We start from the raw sequence: 24481 nt of genomic DNA, 5'->3' as shown, positions 1-24481 counted from the left end.
TCTGTGGGTGGGCCTGTGGGTCTGTGGGTGGGTCTGTGGGTGGGCCTGTGGGTGGGTCTGTGGGTGGGCCTGTGGGTGGGCCTGTGGGTGGGTCTGTGGGTGGGCCTGTGGGTGGGCCTGTGGGTGGGCCTGTGGGTGGGTCTGTGGGTCTGTGGGTGGGTCTGTGGGTGGGCCTGTGGGTCTGTGGGTGGGTCTGTGGGTGGGTCTGTGGGTGGGTCTGTGGGTGGGCCTGTGGGTGGGCCTGTGGGTGGGTCTGTGGGTCTGTGGGTGGGTCTGTGGGTGGGCCTGTGGGTCTGTGGGTGGGTCTGTGGGTGGGCCTGTGGGTGGGTCTGTGGGTGGGTCTGTGGGTGGGTGTTCTGATTGAAGTAACTCTTTGTTTTCTGTTTTGTTTGTTTTGTTTGTTTTCATGTTTTTTGCTTTTCTTTCTTGTTATTTTCTTGTAACACGTGCACAAAAAATTAAAATACTTGCTCTTTGATTTGTATGTCATGTGGTGCATTCTCATCAATAAAGTATATGTTAAAAAAAAATAAAATAAAAAAAAAAGTAAAAGTGGTGTGAAAGATGTTATGATGAAGAGGAAGAAGAATGTTTTCTGTTAAATCTCATCAATATAAGTGCACGTCTTGTTTTGTTTTTAAAAATCAATATAAAACATTTCTTATCTCACGTGTTGTCTCTTTTGCACAAAACCAGTTTAAGAAACAAGGAAAGGATAGGTTTAGAGAAGTCCTGGTTCAAACGCTGGTCTCTCCTTATTTTCATTTTCAGTCCAGCTGCTCGGATGAATGAATCTATTGGGCGACCGTTGCTCACTGGGTAGAGAGGGTCGTCCACTGACTGCAAGGACGGCGGTTCGATCCTCGGCTGGGACGTGTACTGTGTCGAAGTGTCCCTGAGCAAGGCACTGAACCCCTAACTGCTCCCCGGGCACCTGTCATGGGCCGCTGCTCCCTGTACACAGGGATGGGTATATATATACACATATATATGTGTATATATATACACATATATATGTGTATATATATATATACACATATATATATATACACATATATATATACACATATATATATACACATATATATATACACATATATATATACACATATATATATACACATATATATATACACATATATATATACACATATATATATACACATATATATATATATAATATAATGTAATGTAGACAGAGCGGTGATGTAAACAGAGCGGTGATGTAAACAGAGCGGTGATGTAGACAGAGCGGTGATGTAGACAGAGCGGTGATGTAAACAGAGCGGTGATGTAGACAGAGCGGTGATGTAAACAGAGCGGTGATGTAAACAGAGCGGTGATGTAGACAGAGCGGTGATGTAGACAGAGCGGTGATGTAAACAGAGCGGTGATGTAAACAGAGCGGTGATGTAGACAGAGCGGTGATGAAACAGAGCGGTGATGTAGACAGAGCGGTGATGTAAACAGAGCGGTGATGTAAACAGAGCGGTGATGTAGACAGAGCGGTGATGAAACAGAGCGGTGATGTAAACAGAGCGGTGATGTAGACAGAGCGGTGATGAAACAGAGCGGTGATGTAAACAGAGCGGTGATGTAGACAGAGCGGTGATGAAACAGAGCGGTGATGTAAACAGAGCGGTGATGTAGACAGAGCGGTGATGTAGACAGAGCGGTGATGAAACAGAGCGGTGATGTAAACAGAGCGGTGATGTAGACAGAGCGGTGATGAAACAGAAGCAACAGTAACAGAAAGATTAAGTGCATCATATTCATCATAGACTTAGACATCTTTAACCTTTTGGAACCTTTCCCTTTATCTCCCTTCTTTCGCTTCCTGAGACTCGTCACAAGCTTCTTTAGTCGGACACGTTTCTTTTCATCTAAATCCTCCAAATCCACCTCTTTCTGTAATGTCACAACACTTCTAATGAACTGGTCTGCGTCTGGAAAATACTCTGAAACGTCTACAGATTGTCCAAATGTGTCGTCCATCAGGTGCTTTGAGTGCGGGGAAGTGGGGCACAATCGAAGTACAAGGAAGTAGCAGAGGAAAGGAAGTAGGAAAGGAAGTAGCAGAGGAAAGGAAGTAGGAAAGGAAGTAGCAGAGGAAAGGAAAGAAGCAGAGGAAAGGAAAGCAGAGGAAGGTATGGGGGAGCGTGTAGTGCAGCAGTGAAGGGCCGACAGCTGAAGCTGACCCGAGTCAGGCTGCTGGTCCAGAGGAGAGTGGGGGGGCTTGTGTTGTTGAGGAGGAGATGGAGTACGACTCTGACGGTCTCTCTGTCACAGACTACCTGTGCTAGCGTACACCATAGTGTTTATCCCCGTGAAGCTTCAGTTCATCACTCTTACATTCCAGACCCACAGTCCTGAAGCTGCTCGCCAACCCCAACCCTCTGCAGGAAGACAAGCGGCAACAGTCAGATACGGACAACAGACAGAAACAGTCAGAAACAGACAGAAACCGTCAGAAACAGGCAGATACAGACAGAAACAGACAGAAACAGTCAGTAACAGACAGAAACAGACAGAAACCGTCAGAAACAGACAGAAACAGACAGATACAGACAGATACAGTCAGAAACAGTCAGAAACAGACAGATACCGTCAGAAACAGACAGAAACAGACAGATACAGACAGAAACAATCAGAAACAGACAGATACAGACAGATACCGTCAGAAACAGACAGATACAGACAGAAACCGTCAGAAACAGTCAGAAACAGTCAGAAACAGACAGATACAGACAGAAACAGACAGAAACAGTCAGAAACAGACAGAAACCATCAGAAACAGACAGAAACAGAGAGATACAGACAGAAACAGTCAGAAACAGACAGAAACTGTCAGAAACAGACAGAAACAGTCAGAAACAGACAGATACAGACAGATACCGTCAGAAACAGACAGAAACAGACAGATACATACAGACAGAAACAGACAGATACAGACAGAAACCGTCAGAAACAGACAGAAACAGACAGATACAGAGAGATACCGTCAGAAACAGACAGAAACAGACAGATACAGACAGAAACCGTCAGAAACAGACAGAAACAGACAGATACAGACAGATACCGTCAGAAACAGACAGATACAGACAGATACCGTCAGAAACAGACAGAAACAGACAGATACAGACAGAAACCGTCAGAAACAGACAGAAACAGACAGATACAGACAGATACCGTCAGAAACAGACAGATACAGACAGAAACCGTCAGAAACAGACAGAAACAGGCAGAAACAGGCAGATACAGACAGAAACAGTCAGAAACAGACAGAAACAGGCAGATACAGACAGAAACAGACAGAAACAGGCAGATACAGACAGAATCCGTCAGAAACAGACAGAAACAGACAGATACAGACAGATACCGTCAGAAACAGACAGAAACAGACAGATACAGACAGAAACCGTCAGAAACAGACAGAAACAGACAGAAACAGGCAGATACAGACAGAAACAGACAGAAACAGGCACATAGACAGAAACAGACAGAAACAGGCACATAGACAGAAACAGTCAGAAACAGTCAGAAACAGACAGATACAGACAGAAACCGTCAGAAACAGACAGAAACAGACAGAAACAGGCAGATACAGACAGAAACAGACAGATACAGACAGATACCGTCAGAAACAGACAGAAACAGACAGATACAGACAGAAACCGTCAGAAACAGACAGAAACAGGCAGAAACAGGCAGATACAGACAGAAACAGTCAGAAACAGACAGAAACAGGCAGATACAGACAGAAACAGACAGAAACAGGCAGATACAGACAGAAACCGTCAGAAACAGACAGAAACAGACAGATACAGACAGATACCGTCAGAAACAGACAGATACAGACAGATACCGTCAGAAACAGACAGAAACAGACAGATACAGACAGAAACCGTCAGAAACAGACAGAAACAGACAGATACAGACAGATACCGTCAGAAACAGACAGATACAGACAGATACCGTCAGAAACAGACAGATACAGACAGAAACAGACAGAAACAGGCACATAGACAGAAACAGTCAGAAACAGTCAGAAACAGACAGATACAGACAGAAACCGTCAGAAACAGACAGAAACAGACAGAAACAGGCAGATACAGACAGAAACAGACAGATACAGACAGATACCGTCAGAAACAGACAGAAACAGACAGATACAGACAGAAACTGTCAGAAACAGACAGAAACAGGCAGAAACAGGCAGATACAGACAGAAACAGTCAGAAACAGACAGAAACAGGCAGATACAGACAGAAACAGACAGAAACAGGCACATAGACAGAAACAGTCAGAAACAGTCAGAAACAGACAGAAACAGACAGATACAGACAGAAACCGTCAGAAACAGACAGAAACAGGCAGATACAGACAGAAACAGACAGATACAGACAGAAACAGTCAGAAACAGACAGATACAGACAGAAACTGTCAGAAACAGACAGATACAGACAGATACAGACAGAAACTGTCAGAAACAGACAGAAACAGTCAGAAACAGACAGATACAGACAGATACCGTCAGAAACAGACAGAAACAGACAGATACATACAGACAGAAACAGTCAGAAACAGACAGAAACAGACAGATACAGACAGAAACCGTCAGAAACAGACAGAAACAGACAGATACAGACAGATACCGTCAGAAACAGACAGAAACAGACAGATACAGACAGAAACCGTCAGAAACAGACAGATACAGACAGATACCGTCAGAAACAGACAGATACAGACAGATACCGTCAGAAACAGACAGAAACAGACAGATACAGACAGAAACCGTCAGAAACAGACAGAAACAGACAGATACAGACAGATACCGTCAGAAACAGACAGATACAGACAGAAACCGTCAGAAACAGACAGAAACAGGCAGAAACAGGCAGATACAGACAGAAACAGTCAGAAACAGACAGAAACAGGCAGATACAGACAGAAACAGGCAGATACAGACAGAATCCGTCAGAAACAGACAGAAACAGACAGATACAGACAGATACCGTCAGAACCAGACAGAAACAGACAGATACAGACAGAAACCGTCAGAAACAGACAGAAACAGACAGAAACAGGCAGATACAGACAGAAACAGACAGAAACAGGCACATAGACAGAAACAGTCAGAAACAGTCAGAAACAGACAGATACAGACAGAAACCGTCAGAAACAGACAGAAACAGACAGAAACAGGCAGATACAGACAGAAACAGACAGATACAGACAGATACCATCAGAAACAGACAGAAACAGACAGATACAGACAGAAACCGTCAGAAACAGACAGAAACAGGCAGAAACAGACAGATACAGACAGAAACAGTCAGAAACAGACAGAAACAGGCAGATACAGACAGAAACAGACAGAAACAGGCAGATACAGACAGAAACCGTCAGAAACAGACAGAAACAGACAGATACAGACAGATACCGTCAGAAACAGACAGAAACAGACAGATACAGACAGAAACCGTCAGAAACAGACAGAAACAGGCAGAAACAGGCAGATACAGACAGAAACAGTCAGAAACAGACAGAAACAGGCAGATACAGACAGAAACAGACAGAAACAGGCACATAGACAGAAACAGTCAGAAACAGTCAGAAACAGACAGAAACAGACAGATACAGACAGAAACCGTCAGAAACAGACAGAAACAGGCAGATACAGACAGAAACAGACAGATACAGACAGAAACAGTCAGAAACAGACAGATACAGACAGAAACTGTCAGAAACAGACAGATACAGACAGATACAGACAGAAACAGTCAGAAACAGACATAAACAGACAGAAACCATCAGAAACTGTCAGAAAAAATAGATATAACTTTGTGATTCTGTTTAGACCAGCACAGAAGGCCTTGCAGGTCCTGACCGCCCGCCACTGCACAGGCCCGTCGCCCTGACGTCATTTAATCCTGTGATTCCCGATTTCGTTATTTTACGAATATTTTTCAAATATTTCTTTATATTACTGATATCTGTTCTATAATTTTTAATATCTTTCAGATTTTTTCGAATATTTTAATACTTTTTTATTTGTTTTTCCCTCGGATAGTTTAATTACTCCTCAGAACAAACTCATTTTTCACAAACTAAACTTTTGGACTAAAATAAAGAGTGAGAGTGAAATTGATGCGATTTATTGATGAGTTTTCTGTCCACAGAGAATAAAATGCTTCACAAGTGTTAGTGAGAAGTTTCCTTCTACAGAGATTAAAATATCAACGACAATAAAAATATGATGACAAAGCGACCCCCCCAGGTAATAATGAAGCCCCGCCCACTTTCTTTACACCCGTTTATCTCATTTGATTTGTTGTATTTAATGTGCTGACTAAGGGTGTTTTAGATTAACGAGGATTTACTGCTGAGCTGAGCATCATGGGAGATGTAGTGAAGAAGTTAAGTGTTTGTCTTATCTTGAAATAAGGAGGTGTTTGAAGATAATGAACAACAAATTAGGGGGCGGGGTTTCACCGTGTCATCGTTTACCAAAAATAAAACAAATGAAACGTCAAAATAGCACCAACATTAATTTCATGCTAAATAAATACTCTGATGACATTTACAGTAAAAATGTAAAACGGTTGAGTTCCAATATATTTACAAATCTCAGAGAGATAATGCAGAACCAGGACCGGAACCAGGACCGGAACCAGACACACTGAACTCCAATCACACAAAAACCCACAAACCCTCCACTCAAGATTTTACAAAATTATTTTTCAAACATTTTAGTTTAGTTTGTTTGTGAAACTATCAGACAGATAAATATTCATTGAACTTTGTTTAGAACACAAAGACACAGTGACGACTCTCATTAAACTGAATTATTAAGATTAAACACAGCATCAGGTTCTGGTCCTGCATGGTCCTGGTTCTGGTTCTGGCTCTGTAACTACACTGAAACCGAAGAACATGAATAAAGAACATTTAGTCGAGCTGAACCCGTCCGGTCTGAAAGAAAACTAGAAAACAAAAACACGTTTTCAAGGTTTAATGTCAAATATCTTCACAGCTTCTCTCACGATTCTCTCCCGACTTATGACCAAAATACTGACTGACCAATGACACGCAGTCACAAACTCCCAGCTGACCAATCAGAATGCTGTTTTCACTTCTGGGGGCGGGGCTTGAAGTCCACTCAGGCGTTCTTCTCGTCAATGCCACCAACCAATCAGAGGCTACATCAAGGTTGTGACATGTGTGGAGGAGGAGGAAGAGGAAGAGGGGGAGTAAGAGGAAGAGGAGGAAGAGGATGTGCGTCTCCTCCTCACTCCCTCATGCAGACGCTGCACCTCCCGATGCTCTCCCTCTGCCTCCAGCCCTCGGTCAGCGTGGTGGAGGAGGCGCGGTCATGGTCAGAGGAGGAGGTCTCCACTCTGGTCAACCAGAAGCTGTAGATGTTGGCGAAGTAGTGGCAGGTCCCTCGGGGCCCCTGACACTCCACGAAGGGCTGAGCCCTGAAGTCCTGCCTCCAGCCCTCGGTCAGCGTGGTGGAGGAGGCGCGGTCATGGTCAGAGGAGGAGGTCTCCACTCTGGTCAACCAGAAGCTGTAGATGTTGGCGAAGTAGTGGCAGGTCCCTCGGGGCCCCTGACACTCCACGAAGGGCTGAGCCCTGAAGTCTGGCAGACAGCTGCCCGATGATGTCAGAGACTGGCCGCCGCCCTCATCACCGGCTCCTGTGTGCTGCAACACAGGAAATGACATCATCACCATCATCATCACCGTCATCGTCACCATCATCATCATCACCATCATCACCATCATCACCATCACCATCATCACCATCATCACCATCATCACCACCATCATCACCATCATCACCATCATCACCATCATCACCATCATCATCACCATCATCACCATCATCACCATCATCACCATCATCATCACCATCATCATCACCGTCATCGTCACCATCATCATCATCACCATCATCACCATCATCACCATCACCATCATCACCATCATCATCACCATCATCATCACCATCATCACCATCATCACCACCATCATCACCATCATCACCATCATCACCATCATCATCACCATCATCATCACCATCATCACCATCATCACCACCATCATCACCATCATCACCATCATCATCACCACCATCATCACCGTCATCGTCACCATCATCATCATCACCATCATCACCATCACCATCACCATCATCACCATCATCATCACCATCATCATCACCATCATCACCACCATCATCACCATCATCACCATCATCACCATCATCATCACCATCATCATCACCATCATCACCATCATCACCACCATCATCACCATCATCACCATCATCACCATCATCACCATCATCACCATCATCACCATCACCATCATCACCATCATCACCATCATCATCATCACCATCATCATCACCACCATCATCACCATCATCACCATCATCATCATCACCATCATCATCACCATCATCACCATCACCATCATCACCATCACCATCATCGTCACCATTGTCACCATCATCACCATCATCATCGTCACCATCGTCACCATAGTCACCATCAGCATCATCATCATCACCACCATCACCATCATCACCATCACCATCATCATCGTCACCATAGTCACCATCAGCATCATCACCACCATCACCATCATCATCACCATCATCACCATCACCATCGTCACCATTGTCACCATCATCATCACCATCATCATCATCATCACCATCACCACCATCATCACCATCATCACCATCGTCACCATTGTCACCATCACCATCATCACCACCATCACCATCATCACCATCACCATCATCATTATCACCATCATCAGCAAACCGTAGTTTTCATTGTACTAATATTATCAGTACCAGTATCTATTATTTAGTTGTTATCAGTATTTAATGGTAGTATAATCTGTAGTAGTATTATCAGAATCAGCTTCCTGGTCTTCTGTCTGTGGAAGAGCCGACTCACATCCTCTTCACAGATCCTCAGTGCCGGTGGGGGGTCGGTTGGGAGAGGTGAGGAGGAGGCAGGGGGTGTAGGTGCATATAGTATTAGTAGTAGTATTGCCTTTGCTCTTGTAAGTGCTAGCAGCAGTGGTATTAGCAGAAGCAGTCATTTTAGTAGTAGGAGTATTCTCAGTTCTAGCAGTAGCAGTATAAGTACTCTAGTAATATAAGTAGTAGTAGTACAATCAGTAGCACCATCAGCAGTAGTAGTAACAATACTTTTAGGACTCTAGTAACATGCGTAGTAGTAGTACTGTAGTAGTAGTACTTCTGCCCCTGCAGTACCCACCATGAGGAACGAGTATCCGGTCCACAGGCTCCTCCAGTTGGGGGGGCAGTCTGGCTGGTAGGAGGTCTGGCTGTGCAGGGCGACCGGTGAAGAGGGGGCTTCACACACCACACAGCGGCTGATGTGGTCCTCGATGGAGGCTCCGCCCACCGGGATGCTGGGGACGGCTGCCGTCGTCGACAGCCAATAGGATTTGTCATTACGACTGCCGTAGGAGCAGGTTCCCATGTTACAGGAGGAGAACGGCATGGTGGAGAAAACCTGCATACACGAACCTGCCTGACCTGCAAACATCAGTACAAATGAGATATAAATGCATGAGCTACAGTGTTAGCATAGCCTAGCACCAATCAAACCAAACTCCATTCAGAAAAAAAGGAAATAAAAAAAATTAAATTAAAATGTTGCTTGTCGTCTTGCAGGGTGAACTAAAAAAAAACATGAATTCAGACTTTTTACAAATCATTATTATGTAGTTATTTCAGCTTCCTTTTGATCAGTTTATTACAGTTAAATCACAGCAACAGCTGTTTGTTTTGGGTTCATACAGTAAACCAGGCGACGTGTGGCTGGTGAGATTCTACCCGATGTTTAGGTTTCATGGGACATCTGGGCTTCTTCAAGCAGCAGCAAAGAGTGCGTATTTCAGCCATTGATGAAACGTTGTCCACACGGAGTATTTATTTATATATATATTTATTTATATACCCAGGTCCTGAGTGTGAGCCTTCTCCTGACCCTCCAGGTACAGCAGACTGTATCCGACCCACAGGACCCTCATGTTCAGTGGGCAGTAGGGAACCGTCTTTGATTGGCTGTGCAACACCAACAAGAAGCCCGAGTTTAAGTTTTTGGTTGGTCCACGAGGGCCGTGGTCACCCATTGGACCAGGATCACCTGAGAGACACAAAGCCCACAGGAAGTTGCATCAACAAAACAAATCCAACAACTGTAACTCAAACTGACTCAGAGAGACGGGTCCAGGTCTCACCTTTGGCTCCCACAACTCCGCTCTCCCCCGGCAGGCCTGGCCCTCCTCGGCCGCCATCTGCACCTGAAGGCCCCTCGGGGCCTATGGGTCCCTCAGACCCGATGTCCCCCTTCCTACCTGAAACACAACGTCAATCACCTTCATGATCAGCAGCACGGAGAAGAAAACCGATGGTTGTAGTTTCACATCAGATATTTTGGAGACTTTTCGGTTGCTGTCTCTCATGAAGCAAATGAACCTGAAGTGGTTCTGGATTTGATTTTATTGGGATGACTTTGGTGGAATCGGTTCTTCAGAGCAGAGGGTCTGAATGTTACACAATGAATATTCATCATGACCTGGACCACCAACTCTTTCTCACCTTTGGGTCCTAGTCGGGCGATTTCTCCCTTGACGCCGACATCTCCCTCCAGACCGGGGGGGCCAGGGGGTCCTGGGGGACCCGGCGTCGCAGGAGGGTAAGTTGGGCAGGATGAGACTCGTCCCATCTCCCCCTTTGGACCCACTGGTCCAGTAAATCCCTTTAGTCCTGGAGGCCCACCGGGACCGTTACAGCCTCTAGGACCCCGATTACCAGGTAGTCCCATCAGCCCAGAAGACCCCCGAATACCTGATCACACACAGATGTAACTAAGTAACTCTGCTGTCTGTACTTTCTTAGTTCTGGAGTGAGACGTCCTCGTCTCAAACGTCCTCTCTTTGTCTCTTTGTCTCTTTCTCTCTCTCTCTCTGTCTCTCTCTCTCTTTGTCTCTCTGTCTCTCTCTCTCTGTCTCTCTGTCTCTTTGTCTCTCTCTCTGTCTCTTTGTCTCTCTGTCTCTCTCTGTCTCTCATTCTCTCTCTCTGTCTCTCTCTCTCTTTGTCTCTCTGTCTCTCTCTCTATCTGTCTCTCTGTCTCTCTGTCTCTTTGTCTCTCTCTCTCTCTTTGTCTCACTGTCTCTCTCTCTCTGTCTCTCTGTCTCTTTGTCTCTCTATCTGTCTCTTTGTCTCTCTGTCTCTCTCTGTCTCTCATTCTCTCTCTCTGTCTCTCTCTCTCTTTGTCTCTCTCTCTCTTTGTCTCTCTGTCTCTCTCTCTCTCTCTGTCTCTTTGTCTCTCGCTCTCTCTTTGTCTCTCTGTCTCTCTCTCTGTCTCTCTCTCTCCCTGTCTCTCTCTCTCTTTGTCTCTCTGTCTCTGTGTCTCTCATTCTCTCTCTCTGTCTCTCTCTATCTTTGTCTCTCTCTCTCTGTCTCTTTGTCTCTCTCTCTTTGTCTCTCTGTCTCTTTGTCTCTCTCTCTCTTTGTCTCTCTCTCTCTGTCTCTTTGTCTCTCTGTCTCTTTGTCTCTCTCTCTGTCTCTCTCTCTTTGTCTCTGTCTCTTTGTCTCTCTGTCTCTCTCTCTCTCTCTGTCTCTTTGTCTCTCTCTCTTTGTCTCTTTGTCTCTCTCTCTCTCTCTCTCTCTCTCTCTCTCTCTTTGTCTCTGTATCTTTGTCTCTCTGTCTCTCTCTCTCTCTCTGTCTCTCTCTCTTTGTCTCTCTCTCTGTCTCTCTGTCTCTTTGCCTCCTCTCAGTACAGCGTGAGACTCACATCATGATCAAAGAGAAGAAAACATTGTAGAACTCTGGTCGTCTCAAACACAGTAAAACTTATCAAACAAGTAAATTTATCACAACATGTGACCAACAAGCAGAACATCAGTCTATGGAGCAGCTGTCAGGACATCCTTTCTAAATTAATTGTATTTTATTTCTTACAAAATAATCTAAAATAACCGATAAGAGTATTGACAAGGAACCAAACCGATAAGCGGAATCAATAAAAGGCCTAACGATACCCGTTCTTCTTTGGAGTCCGTTTTGTGTCTGACACACCGCGACCAAAGTAACAAAGATCAGCTGGATTATACCCTGCTCCAGTTGTCCCTGTTTCAGAGTTTGTAGTTAGTTACAAAGGTTAGTTTCATCTCAGGAGTCAGTCAACTCCTCATGAACCCTGACGCTGTCAGCAGCAACGTCTACATGTGAAGGTTTTCCATTTGACCAACAGATCATTAATATAGCAGCAAAACAACGAGCTGGCCGGGTCGCACCAACGACAGCTTAACAAAGCCAGGTTTGAATACAATTCAACATCAAGCAAGGATCAGGTGTACAATTAAAATTATAGAGCTTAATCAATACGATTAGAATAAATAAATACATCACCTATTCCTCACCAAACGCTACATTGTTTGCTAGCCAGCGCGGTAAAGAGACAGTTAGGCTAACATGAATCAGAGAAGCTCTCATTTCTCCCCGTTTGAGGAAAATTTACAATGAGGCCAAATTTTAAGAGAAGTTCAGCAGCATCGTCATAAAAGTCAACTGGTAGAATCCGTCCCTTTACTGTCTACGAGGAACTTGATTGTTCTGCTCACTGCATTTCTTAAAGGCAGCCATTGTAAACGTTAAACCTCAAGGGTGAATTTGAAGTTAATAGAGTTTAAATTGGACTTTAAAGTTTTGCAACAGATTCAATTGAATCTAGGTTTAGAGTAAAAACTAAACTCCTGTTTCAAGAGAGGTTTGAATCTTCATCTCTTCTTAATTGTAAAGATTAACACTGTTAGCTCTGTCGGCGCCGTTGTTTGCGCTGGTAGCACTATTAGCTGCGGGCTGGCTCAGCCGTCTCCATGTTGAGAGCCACGTGGAGGCAATAGATAGGTAGTCTGACCTTTCAGTCCTGGATTTCCGGGGATCCCTGGCAGTCCTTCGGGCCCCTGAGGTCCCTGGAGGCCCCCTGGCCCCTGGCACCCTGTGTCCCCATTGTCCCCGTCATCACCAGGTACTGGAGTGTTCTGACCCGGATCCCCCACGTCACCAGCACACCCTGGCTCTCCATCCGTTCCAGTAGGACCAGGATCTCCACGAGGCCCTGGGATTGGACCTTTACAGTCTGTTCCAGGTTTACCTGGAGGTCCCAAATCCCCTTGTGGTCCTGCAACACATAAAGAGCCATCAGTCAAACTGATGGATCACTGCTGGTCTGTCACATCCTGACCCCGGTGACTGAATCACACTGCTACAGACCTTTGGGTCCTGGGGGGCCTGTGGGTCCTGGTGGGCCGGACTGAGATGAACCAATGGGTCCTGGGGGACCTGGAGGACCTTTATCCCCTGGAAGACCAATAGAACCTGGAGCACCCGATTCACCCAGACCTAAACAGAGAGACGGACGTTACCATAGTGATGCTGATGACTAAACTTTATGTACTGTGTATATTTACATAAATGTCTGGAAAACCACCATCAATATGTTCAGATGAACTCAATATCGACACGAACACAAAATAAAAGCACAGACGAGGACGAAGGCGAGTTTGAAGAGGTGGGTTTTGAGGGCTTGTTTGAATGATAGGGAGGGAGCCTCACGGATGTGGATGGGGAGGGCGTTCCAGAGGGGAGGTGCAGCAGCTGAGAAGGCCCTGTCACCCCAGATCCGGCGCTTGGTCCTGATGGTCTTCAGAGTGTTTGCACCGGCGGACCTGAGGCAACGGGTTGGGGCGTGGAGGAGGAGGAGGTCTGACAGGTAGGGAGGGGCCAGGTTGTTTAGGGCTTTGTAGGTGGTGAGTAGTATTTTGAAGTCTATTCTGTATTTGACCGGGAGCCAGTGGAGGTTGTGAAGGACCGGGGTGATGTGATCATAGCGGCGGGTGTAAGTGAGCAGTTGAGCGGCGGAGTTCTGAACATATTGGAGTTTATTGATGATTTTGTTGGGAGAACCGTAGAGGATGCTGTTGCAGTAGTCGAGTCTGGAGGTTATGAGGGCATGGATGAGAATTCCGGTGGTGGCAGAGGACAGGGAGGGTCGGAGGCGTGCAATGTTCCTGAGGTGAAAGAAGGCAGTTTTGGTGATGTGGTTGGCGTGGGGTAGAAAAGAGAGGGTGGGGTCGAGGATGATACCGAGGTTGCGGACCTGGGTGGAGGGGGTGATGATGGAGCCATCAATGTTGAGGGAGAAGGGCTGGGCTGAACGGGTGAGGGAGTTAGGGCCGATGATGAGTGTTTCAGATTTGTTGCAGTTGAGTGTGAGAAAGTTCTGCTGCATCCATGATTTTATATCAGTGAGACAGGTGGTGAGAGTGGAGTGGGTGACAGAGGTGATGGTCTTGGTGGAGAAGTAGAGTTGGGTGTCGTCAGCGTAGCAGTGGAAGTTGAGACCATGACGACGGATGATTTATCCAAAGGGAAGGATGTAAATGATGAAGAGGAGGGGACCAAGCACGGAACCTTGGGGGACACCGTGGGTGATGGGGAGGTGGAGGATTTAGTCGTTTATTGCAATGAATTGATGTCGGTCTGAGAGATGTGAGGTGAACCAGGAGAGGGCAGTGCCAGTTATGCCAAGGGAGTACTGGAGACGTGAGAGGAGGATGGAGTGGTTGATGGTGTCGAAGGCGGCGCTGAGGTCAGGGAGGATGAGGATGGTGAGGAATCCAGAGTCAGCAGAGAGAAGTATGTCATTTGTGATTTTCAGCAGGGCGGTTTCTGTGCTGTGTTTTGAACGGAAGCCGGATTGGAAGGGTTCGTAGAGGTTATGAGATTGAGGTGGGACTTGAGTTGTGATGCAACAGCTCTCTCAAGGACTTTGGACAGGTAGGGGAGGTTGGAGATGGGCCGGTAGTTGTTGGGGATGTCAGGGTCAAGACCAGGTTTTTTCAGCACGGGGGTGACAGCAGCGATCTTGAGTGTGGGGGGTATGAGACCTGAAGACAGTGAGGAGTTGATGATGTTGGTGATGAGAGGGGAGAGTGTGGGGAGGCAGGCCTTGACTAAGGAAGAGGGGAGGGGGTCAAGGGCACAGGTGGTCTTCATGCTGGAGAGTATAGAGGAGAGGTCCATTTCCGTGATTGAACTGAAGGATGAGAGTGAGTGGCTTGGAAGTAGGGGAGAGTCATGTTGAGGGCTGGGGGGGTGGTGGGGGCTGCCAGCTAGTTGTGTAATGCAATGATTTTGTCGTTGAAGGATAGAAATGAGTTGCATTTGCTGGTGGTGAAGGAGATGGAGATGGTGTCCATGGGCTTGAGGAGTTTGTTGATGGTGGAGAAAAGCATTTTGGGGTTGTTGGAGCCAGATTGGATGATGGAGGAGTAGTGGGAGGAGCGAGCGGTGTTCAGGGCATCTTTATATTGTTGTTGATGGAGTTTGAAGGAATCCAGGTGAACAGTAAGTCCAGTTTTGTTGGCAAGATGTTCCAGTTGACGGCCCTGCGCTTTGAGGAGGCGAAGTCGGTCAGTGTACCAGGGGGCGGAGTGGGTGAAGGAGATGAGTTTGGATTTTTTGGGGGCAATGACATCAAGACAGGAGGAGAGTGCATCGCTATAGTACTTGACCAGGGCAGTGGGGGAGGGAGTCGAAATCGGGGCAGAGGCAGAGACAGTGGCAGCCAAGGTGGAGGAGAGCGAGGAGATGTTGATGGACTTGATGTTCCAGAATGTTGTGGTGCGATTCTGCTTAACATAGGGGGTGGGGATGTCTATGTCCAAGGTGATAGCCAGGTGGTCAGAGATGGTGAGGTCGATGCTGGTTAGATTGCTGATGGTAATGCCGGAGGTGCAGACCAGATCAAGTGTGTGTCCTTTGTTATGGGTAGGAAAGTCGACATGTTGGGTGATGTTGAAGTAGTTAAAGATGTCCAGGAGTTCTGTAGAAGTTGTGGAGTCAGATGAGTCGACGTGTATGTTAAAATCACAGAGTAGCAGAATGGATGGAGAGATGGTGCAAAGTTGTGTGAGAAATTCAGACAGGTCAGAAGGGAAAGCAGGGTTCTGTTTTAGGGGGCGGTAAATGACTGCAGTAACCAGGGGTTTGGGACCAGACAGGTGTTCAAATGAGGAGGGAGCCGGGATGGTTATTGCAGTTGTAGTGATGTCTTTGCGAAAAATTGTGGCTATTCCACCACCACGCCCATGGAGGCGTGGCTTGTCCATGTATGAATATCCAGGGGGTGTGGTTTGGTTTAGTGAAAAGTAGTCCTGTTGGTTTTGCCATGTTTCGGTTAAACAGAGAAAGTCCATTTTAGTGTCAAACATTATGATTCTGGCCCTTCTCCCCCTCTCTCACCCACCCAGTCCCACCCTTTCAAAATAAAAGCCCCACAAATACAAGATTCAATCCAAGAGTATTAATCTACAATGCAGAAAAGAGAGTAGCGCTATCTCAAGTGAACCTGAATGACACTACCGGTAACATTGGCGTGTGTATATATTGAGATTTCTTCGGCCGGTAGAAGCCACACTGTCAAAATTTCTTTAGGAATTTTCAAGTTGAGATTATTATTGATCAATAATAAGAGACTGTGTGTCTCAATCTAACTTTAGGCAAACTAACATTTGTAGTTTTATTTAGAGAATGGAAGAAATTCATTTTCATTGGTTACCACATCTCATGTCTCTTTGTCTCAATACAGTTTTGTCTCTTCAAAGAAGTTTGGGGGTTTGGCCTCCTTGTGGAAGTTACTGTCAGTAATGAAAGATGATAAAGCCAAAAACATCCACAAAAAGACCAAACCTTCAACCTCAAAGTTCTGGACTGTTGTCAAGGTTAGACGTTTGGGCCAACCTCGCCGTGCTAACGGAACACAGACGGCTATCCTGTTTTCTCTTCCTGTTTCCCAGCAGGCATTGCGTGTTTACGCACAACACATGACACGCGTCGATGCAGACGATTGGCAGAGAGATTTACACTTGAAAAGTAATCCAACCCCTAACAGCACAGAGACTCATACCTCTGGTCCCCATGTCCCCCTTCACTCCTTTCAGTCCATCCAGTCCATGAAGGCCGAGCGGTCCAGGAGGACCTGACGCACCAAAATCATTCATAAAAAATAAACAAAGCGTAAACTATTTTGAACCAACTCACCCACATGTGCTCTGAAATATGTCAGGTAGGTATAATGATAAAAATGGTGTTCAGTTCTGACCTGGGAGTCCCGGGAAGCCTGGAGGTCCTGGAGGACCATCACCACCGGCTTTACCAGGAAGACCTGGAAAACCCGAACGGCCTCTGGGACCCGGGGGACCGACCACACCTGGAATAAACCAGACAGACAGATAGAGAGATATGAGTCAGCACATTCTACTTCCTGTTCCCTCCTCTAGAAGTCAATGTGTCTTCTGAATGTGTTTTAGTTTAGAAGTCTGAAATCAGGTCTGTCTTTAACACCAGCATTTAGTTGTCTGATATAAAACAGGTCAGTAAACGCCCCTCTGGTGAATCTTAAAAAGAGTCAAAATAAAGGGAACCATTCTGCTCCCAGTCTGACCGAACAGCTGCTGGTCTTTCCTGGTTTTGGATGGCAGCAGGTCACATGATTTCATGTTACAGAAAGAAGGTATAAAGACTTGAGGAAGGTCCACAGATGAGCTTCTGTACCTGATGGGCCCAGTTCCCCCTGATCGCCTGGATCTCCTTTGCATCCTCTCTGTCCTGGAAACCCGATGAAACCGGGTCCACCAAGATCTCCTTGAGGTCCAGGAGTTCCTGAGAGAGACAAACAGCTGATTCATCCAGAAACTCAGTCAAATTTAACATTAAAACATCAGAGTGACTGCAGCTGAATCAGAACCAGATCATCACCTGAGGGCCCGAAGTCTCCAGGAGGCCCGTGGTCTCCAGGTGGACCAGGAAAACCAACGGAGTCTCCTTTATCACCTGAAACACAAAAAAGAAAATCAAGACTTATAAAAGAGTCTTGGTGAGGGGTAGGGTCCGGGGTTAGTTGATACCTTTGGATCCAGCACATCCTTGGTGACCGGGTTCTCCAACTTTTCCAGGACATCCCAGGTCACCCTGCAACCAAAATAGATTAATAGTTCTGAATATATTGCAAACAAACATTCTGAACATTGTTTTAGTAGCTTCATGGTTCACATTTGATTGAGCTTTTATTAAAGCTAAAAAGTCTTCTATCTTACCAGATCTCCGGTCACCCCTGGGAAGCCGATGAATCCTGGTGGTCCTGATTGTCCAGGTGATCCCGGAGGTCCTGGTGGTCCGTAGGGCGCAGAGGGTCCTGTGGGTCCGACGATGCCTGTGGGTCCGTTGATGCCCGGATACCCTGGCTTGCCGGCAGCGCCTCGCACACCTTTACTTCCTGTAGAGAGTGAATTTAATGATTAATCCGATCACGTAGCTGTGTCACAGAGACACGCACGGCATCATGGGAAAAGTCAACTTTCAGCATTACAGACTAGTTTGGGGTTCAGTTTGTCCACAATTCTGCTGATATCATTGTTATCATTGGCTTCTGTGGGCCGAACAAATCTCTAAAATCCGACTCTGATAAAGTCTATCACCTTCTACTCAGATAGGAACCTCAAGTCAAAGCTTCACGTGTTAAAGCTGCATTCTCTCTAGTGTCCACCAGGGGGCGACTCCTCTGGTTGTATAGAAGTCTATAGAAAATGACTCTACTTCTCTCTTGATTTATTACCTCAGTAAACATTGTAAACATGAGTTTATGTCTCAATCTCTAGTTTCAAGTCTTCTTCAATACAGCATGATGTTCATTTAGTACATTATGGTCCATTTAGAGTCACACAGACCATAAAGCAGGGGATGCTTTAGGGCGGGGCTACACAGTGATTGACAGGTCTCTACCAGCGACATATATGGCGTCTCTACGTCACTCCTCCTCAGTCCAGATATGGTCACTTCCTGTTCACTGGTTGCAAAACAAACAAGATGGCCAGAACGCCAAATTCGAGGCTTCATTCCATCCACAAATCACAACGTCTAGGTGTTTAGTGTGGAGGCAAAGAGGTGCGTCCAACTTTCACAGAGTACCTGAACTCAGCACTGAACCTCTCGATCTAAAAAAGGTCGTGACCCTGCCATTTCCTGTGTGACAACACACCCTGACACTGGTCTCTATGGTAACAGCTCTGACCTCGTGGTCCAGGAAAGCCGTTGATGCCCGGCGGTCCTTCTTTCCCTCGATCTCCTTTGATGGTGACAACCGTGGTCTCTCCTGGAGGCCCCAGGGCCCCTTTAAAGCCTGCAGGATAGCATAAAAGAATCCTTTATTAGTCCCGCAGTGGGGAAATATACAGGATTACAGCAGTACAGTGGAGTATATATATATATATATATATACACATATATATACACAGTGTAGTGCAAACAAGAGACATAGTAAAAAAAACAAGAGCAAAACAAGTATTATAAATAAGTAAATAAGTAATAAACAATAAACAATAACTAAAATATTATATATACAGAACACATTTATATTGCACAGATGTTTTGCATTGTGTTGTCTACTAGGAGCAGAGCTGGGAGTATATCACAGTAAAGTAGTAGTACTACAATAGTTCTGTAGTAGTACCTTTCTCTCCTTTCTGGCTCTCACATCCTGGACCTCCGTCTCGTCCATTGGATCCTCTCTCCCCGGTCCTCCCCGGAGCTCCGAGGGCCCCGGTCCGTCCAGGGGCCCCTGGCCCCCCGTCCTGGCCCCATGGCCCCATCTGACCTGATATAGTAAGACGGTTAGTATTTCCTGTTAACCTGTAATCAGGAAACATTTAAACTCAGGTGTGTTGGTGGGAGGCGCTCACCTTTCTGACCGTCGAGCCCCGGCAGTCCGGAGTCGCCGCCGGGACCAGTGGGGCCCTGGGGCCCCGGGTACCCTGGGAAACCTGAAGAGCCTGGTTTACCTTGAGGGCCTTGAGGGCCAAAACCTGGCGGACCCTCCTGTCCGATCTCACCTTTCTCCCCATAAATACCTGAACACAAATATGATGGAGTACAGTACAGTACGGTGAGGTTAGGTAGAGTAAAGTCAAATATAATAAAGTAAGTGAAGTTAAGTACAGTGAAGTAAAGTACATTGAATAAAAATAATGATAATAACTTTATTTATATAGCACCTTTAAAAAGTTCACAAAGTGCTTTGACAGTCAAAGCAGCGAAATCAAGGCAATAGTAACAGAAAACTCAGTGGATACGTCAACAATAAACTACGAAATATATTTAAAAAATGAAATAAAATAAAAAAATAATATTTAAAAAAAAATAATAATTAAAAAAAAATATATATATAATAAAAATACAGTACAATGAAGTAAAGTACATTTAAGTGAAGTAAAGTAATGTAAAGTACAGTGAAGTAAAGGGAAGTGAGCGTCCTTAGGAGCCAGAGTTTACCTGGGGGTCCTGTGGGTCCTTGAGGGCCAAAAAGGCCCATGGGACCAGGTTTCCCTGCATCACAAAAGTCAGGTGTGGGCCCCTGGGGGCCGGTCATACCTGGGGCCCCATCCTGTCCTCTCAGGCCCTGCACTCCGGGGCCCCCAGCCAGACCCAGGAGTCCTGGACAAACACAGGAAATAATTCTCAATATATAAACTTACATTTCTGGGAAATTTGAATTTATTTGAAATAAAATCCTGTTATAGTCTGATTTTATTGATCTATTGATATTCAGGTCCAGTACTTCACCTTTTAGTCCGTTGATGCCGGGGGGGCCAGGAACTCCTTTAGGTCCATGAGAGCCCGGTCGTCCCGGAAATCCAATGGGTCCCGAGGGCCCGACATCAGAGTCTCCCGCTGGGCCCCTGAGTCCAGAAGAGCCTGGGAGCGCCGGAGAACCTGGTAAACATAATGACAACAGCTTATAATGACTATACTGGCTTTTTATGATTTATACAAACCATCTAAATCTTCTGGAGCCAGATTCAAAGTAACTACGTTTGATTCATAAAGAGGGTCAACAGACAATGACAGTGTGGGTCATATCACAGACGGACAGGTGACTCCACCTGGATCTCCACCAAAACGGATCCCTTCAGGTCCTTCTTCTCCGGTATCACCAACAAAACCTGGAGGTCCTGCAGGACGAGAGGATGTATGTAAAGACAGGGATAATGTTAAGAACAGGTGTGGTACAGGTGTGGTCGAGATGTGGTACAGATGTTGCTGTGGTACAGGTGTGGTAGAGATGTGGTAGAGATGTTGGTGTGGTACAGATGTTGGTGTGGTAGAGATGTGGTAGAGATGTTGGTGTGGTACAGGTGTTGGTGTGGCAGAGATGTTGGTGTGGTACAGATGTTGGTGTAGTAGAGATGTGGCAGAGATGTTGGTGTGGTACAGATGTTGGTGTGGTAGAGATGTGGTACAGATGTTGGTGTGGTAGAGATGTTGGTGTGGTACAGGTGTAGTAGAGATGTGGTACAGATGTTGGTGTGGTAGAGATGTTGGTGTGGTAGAGATGTGGTACAGATGTTGGTGTGGTAGAGATGTTGGTGTGGTACAGGTGTAGTAGAGATGTGGTACAGATGTTGGTGTGGTACAGATGTTGGTGTGGTAGAGATGTGGCAGAGATGTTGGTGTGGTACAGATGTTGGTGTGGTAGAGATGTGGTACAGATGTTGGTGTGGTAGAGATGTTGGTGTAGTACAGGTGTAGTAGAGATGTGGTACAGATGTTGGTGTGGTACAGGTGTGGTAGAGATGTTGGTGTGGTACAGGTGTGGTACAGATGTTGGTGTGGTACAGGTGTAGTAGAGATGTGGTACAGATGTTGGTGTGGTACAGATGTTGGTGTGGTAGAGATGTGGCAGAGATGTTGGTGTGGTACAGATGTTGGTGTGGTAGAGATGTTGGTGTAGTACAGGTGTAGTAGAGATGTGGTACAGATGTTGGTGTGGTACAGGTGTGGTAGAGATGTTGGTGTGGTACAGGTGTGGTACAGATGTTGGTGTGGTACAGGTGTGGTACAGATGTTGGTGTGGTACAGGTGCGCTCCAGTACCTTGTCGTCCAGGTGGTCCAGGTAGTCCAGGCCGGCCTCTGTCCCCTTTAGGTCCATCAGGTCCAGTGATGCCACGAAAACCTGGAGGACCTGGCAGTCCTCTGTAACCTGGAGAGACAGACAGGTGAGCAGCACATCAGACAAACAGGTTAACAGCGTGTCAGACAGACAGGTGAGCAGACAGCCAGGTGTTGTAGATGGTATTTACCTGCATCGCCAGTGTCTCCTTTCTCTCCGGGGGCACCAGGGTTTCTGGGCACACAGGGCAGATTGTCCCCTGCAGAAAGAGGAGTCAAACAGGAAGAGGAGGAGTCAGTGGGAGCGGTCAAATGTGACGTGGGAGGAGTCAGAGTTGGAGTTTTGGGAGACGTAATGAATGAGTTGTTGTTTTTTGCAGATTTTACACTGAATTAAAAGTTAATTCAGATTGATCTCCATACCTCTAACCCCCTTCGGTCCTGGGGGGCCAGGGAATCCTTCAGGTCCCGGGTCCCCAGGTTCCCCACGTTGTCCTACTGCTCCAACTATACCTCGTCCAGGAGGGCCTGAAGGTCCTGATGAGCCCTTTAGTCCTGGAAGTCCAGGGAGGCCTCTTTCTCCGGGAGAACTGGCGAAACTTTCTCCCTGAAAAGAAACAGAGAAGCGATCTAAAGATTAGAAAAGTCAGAACATCATCAGCAGTAACAGAGTAAAGTGAAGTCAGCACCCGCTACAGGCTGCAGAGTTCATTACAGCGGCAATCCAACTATATTAGCGTCTTGTTGGTTTTCAAAGTCTGACTGACCTCGGGGCCGGGGTTTCCAGGGGCCCCCAGGGGCCCATCGAGTCCTCTTCTCCCTGAGAATCCTTGTCTGCCTACAGGGCCCCGCTGGCCCCGGTTTCCTTTCTCACCTGGAGACAAAAAAGTCCAGTCAGAACCATTTAAACACCGACAGGACATCATGGCTAAAGTCTTTTCCACAAAACTCTTCAGACAGGCGAGTAAAGTAAGTATTTAATGATCAAACTCACCTTTCAAATCCACCACAGTGAAATCTCCTTTTTGACCTTTGAACCCTTTGACACCTGGAAATCCACCCAGACCCTGCCAACAAAACCATCAACCAGTAAATTACACAAATTACAATTCATCTTGCTGCTGACCTACGACCCCTGACCCCTGTTGTCCAGCGACTCACCTGTTGTCCGCGTTCTCCTGTGTCTCCAGGAGAACCTCCCTCTCCTCTCAGCCCTTGGGCCCCTGGAGGTCCTGGAAACCCTGGAGAGCCCGGGTCACCCACACTGCCAGGGGGGCCCCTCAGCACAACTGGGGGGCCACAAGAACAGTCGCCAGGGCTACCTGAAACACACACACACACACACACACACACACACAAACACACACACACACACACACACACACACACACACACACACAAACACACACAAACACACACAAACACACACACACACACACACACACACACAAACACACAAACACACACACACAAACACAAACACACACACACACACACACAAACACACACACACACAAACACACACACACACACACACACACACACACACAAACACACACAAACACACACAAACACACACACACACACACACACACACACAAACACACACAAACACACACACACAAACACACACAAACACACACAAACACACACAAACACACACACACACACACACACACACACAAACACACAAACACACACACACAAACACAAACACACACACACACACACACAAACACACACAAACACACACACACAAACAGGTAGATTTAAAAGGTGGGGTTCCGACAGGGGAACATCCTGGAGCCTCTGTTCTTTCTATTAAACCTGATGACAGGGATGACACCTCACACAATTAAAACTAACAATCAATCAGTCAGTAATGTCTAGATACTAACCTTTGAACCCTAGGAAGCCTTGGGCCCCCAGGGGCCCCGGATCACCTGGACATCCAGACTCTCCGGGGGCCCCGGGAAGACAGTAACTACCTTTAAGAGAAAACAGGGAGTCAGCAGGACGACAACAGGAAGTGACCACTACTGATTATTAAATATTATAACACGATAATAACTTCACTCAACAGATTTAAATAACTTCAGATGAAGACATCACCAGGTGTTTCTGACAGAGCACAGGTGTAAAACCACAGGGAGAACTGTGTTCCTTGGTACCTGGACTCCCCTGTTCTCCTTTCAGTCCCCTGGGTCCGGGACGTCCTGGTTTTCCAGGTTCTCCGGGTGTGGGTCCGCCTCTATACACCTGACCTGGATCTCCTTTTTCCCCTCTGGATCCCAGAACCCCCCTCTGACCCACGACACCTGCTGGACCTGAAGAGGAACGACAGAGAATTGTATTCATCGTCATACCACCTTAAAATATGGATGAAGCTTGTAAATGTGCTGCAGGTACCGA

The 24481-nt window shown here is 46.4% G+C and overlaps 1 protein-coding gene across 1 annotated transcript in view; it reads right to left on the bottom strand.

The window, feature by feature from the left end:
• Positions 1 to 7291: 7291 nt before the first annotated feature.
• The window catches only part of col4a4 (collagen, type IV, alpha 4), a gene marked incomplete at both ends in the record, with an annotated part of 34362 nt that continues 17172 nt past the window's right edge, over positions 7292 to 24481 (bottom strand). Inside the window, 28 exons of the mRNA XM_079271518.1 lie at positions 7292 to 7393; positions 7556 to 7708; positions 9304 to 9587; positions 10012 to 10200; positions 10295 to 10411; positions 10656 to 10904; positions 12980 to 13243; positions 13336 to 13464; positions 17033 to 17104; positions 17228 to 17335; positions 17680 to 17787; positions 17884 to 17958; positions 18033 to 18096; positions 18222 to 18400; positions 19196 to 19303; positions 19634 to 19777; positions 19863 to 20030; positions 20452 to 20613; positions 20743 to 20892; positions 21063 to 21131; positions 22053 to 22160; positions 22261 to 22329; positions 22493 to 22676; positions 22837 to 22943; positions 23064 to 23136; positions 23231 to 23387; positions 23964 to 24057; positions 24241 to 24396. Coding sequence (XP_079127644.1) covers positions 7292 to 7393; positions 7556 to 7708; positions 9304 to 9587; positions 10012 to 10200; positions 10295 to 10411; positions 10656 to 10904; positions 12980 to 13243; positions 13336 to 13464; positions 17033 to 17104; positions 17228 to 17335; positions 17680 to 17787; positions 17884 to 17958; positions 18033 to 18096; positions 18222 to 18400; positions 19196 to 19303; positions 19634 to 19777; positions 19863 to 20030; positions 20452 to 20613; positions 20743 to 20892; positions 21063 to 21131; positions 22053 to 22160; positions 22261 to 22329; positions 22493 to 22676; positions 22837 to 22943; positions 23064 to 23136; positions 23231 to 23387; positions 23964 to 24057; positions 24241 to 24396 — 3842 coding nt within the window. The remainder of the gene's footprint in view (positions 7394 to 7555; positions 7709 to 9303; positions 9588 to 10011; positions 10201 to 10294; positions 10412 to 10655; positions 10905 to 12979; positions 13244 to 13335; positions 13465 to 17032; positions 17105 to 17227; positions 17336 to 17679; positions 17788 to 17883; positions 17959 to 18032; positions 18097 to 18221; positions 18401 to 19195; positions 19304 to 19633; positions 19778 to 19862; positions 20031 to 20451; positions 20614 to 20742; positions 20893 to 21062; positions 21132 to 22052; positions 22161 to 22260; positions 22330 to 22492; positions 22677 to 22836; positions 22944 to 23063; positions 23137 to 23230; positions 23388 to 23963; positions 24058 to 24240; positions 24397 to 24481) is intronic.

Source organism: Melanostigma gelatinosum (genome assembly GCF_949748355.1).
Source record: "Melanostigma gelatinosum genome assembly, chromosome: 7".
Taxonomy (NCBI): Eukaryota; Metazoa; Chordata; class Actinopteri; order Perciformes; family Zoarcidae; genus Melanostigma; species Melanostigma gelatinosum.
Note: the sequence above shows the minus strand (reverse complement) of the source record. Positions and strands in the feature narration are given on the sequence as shown.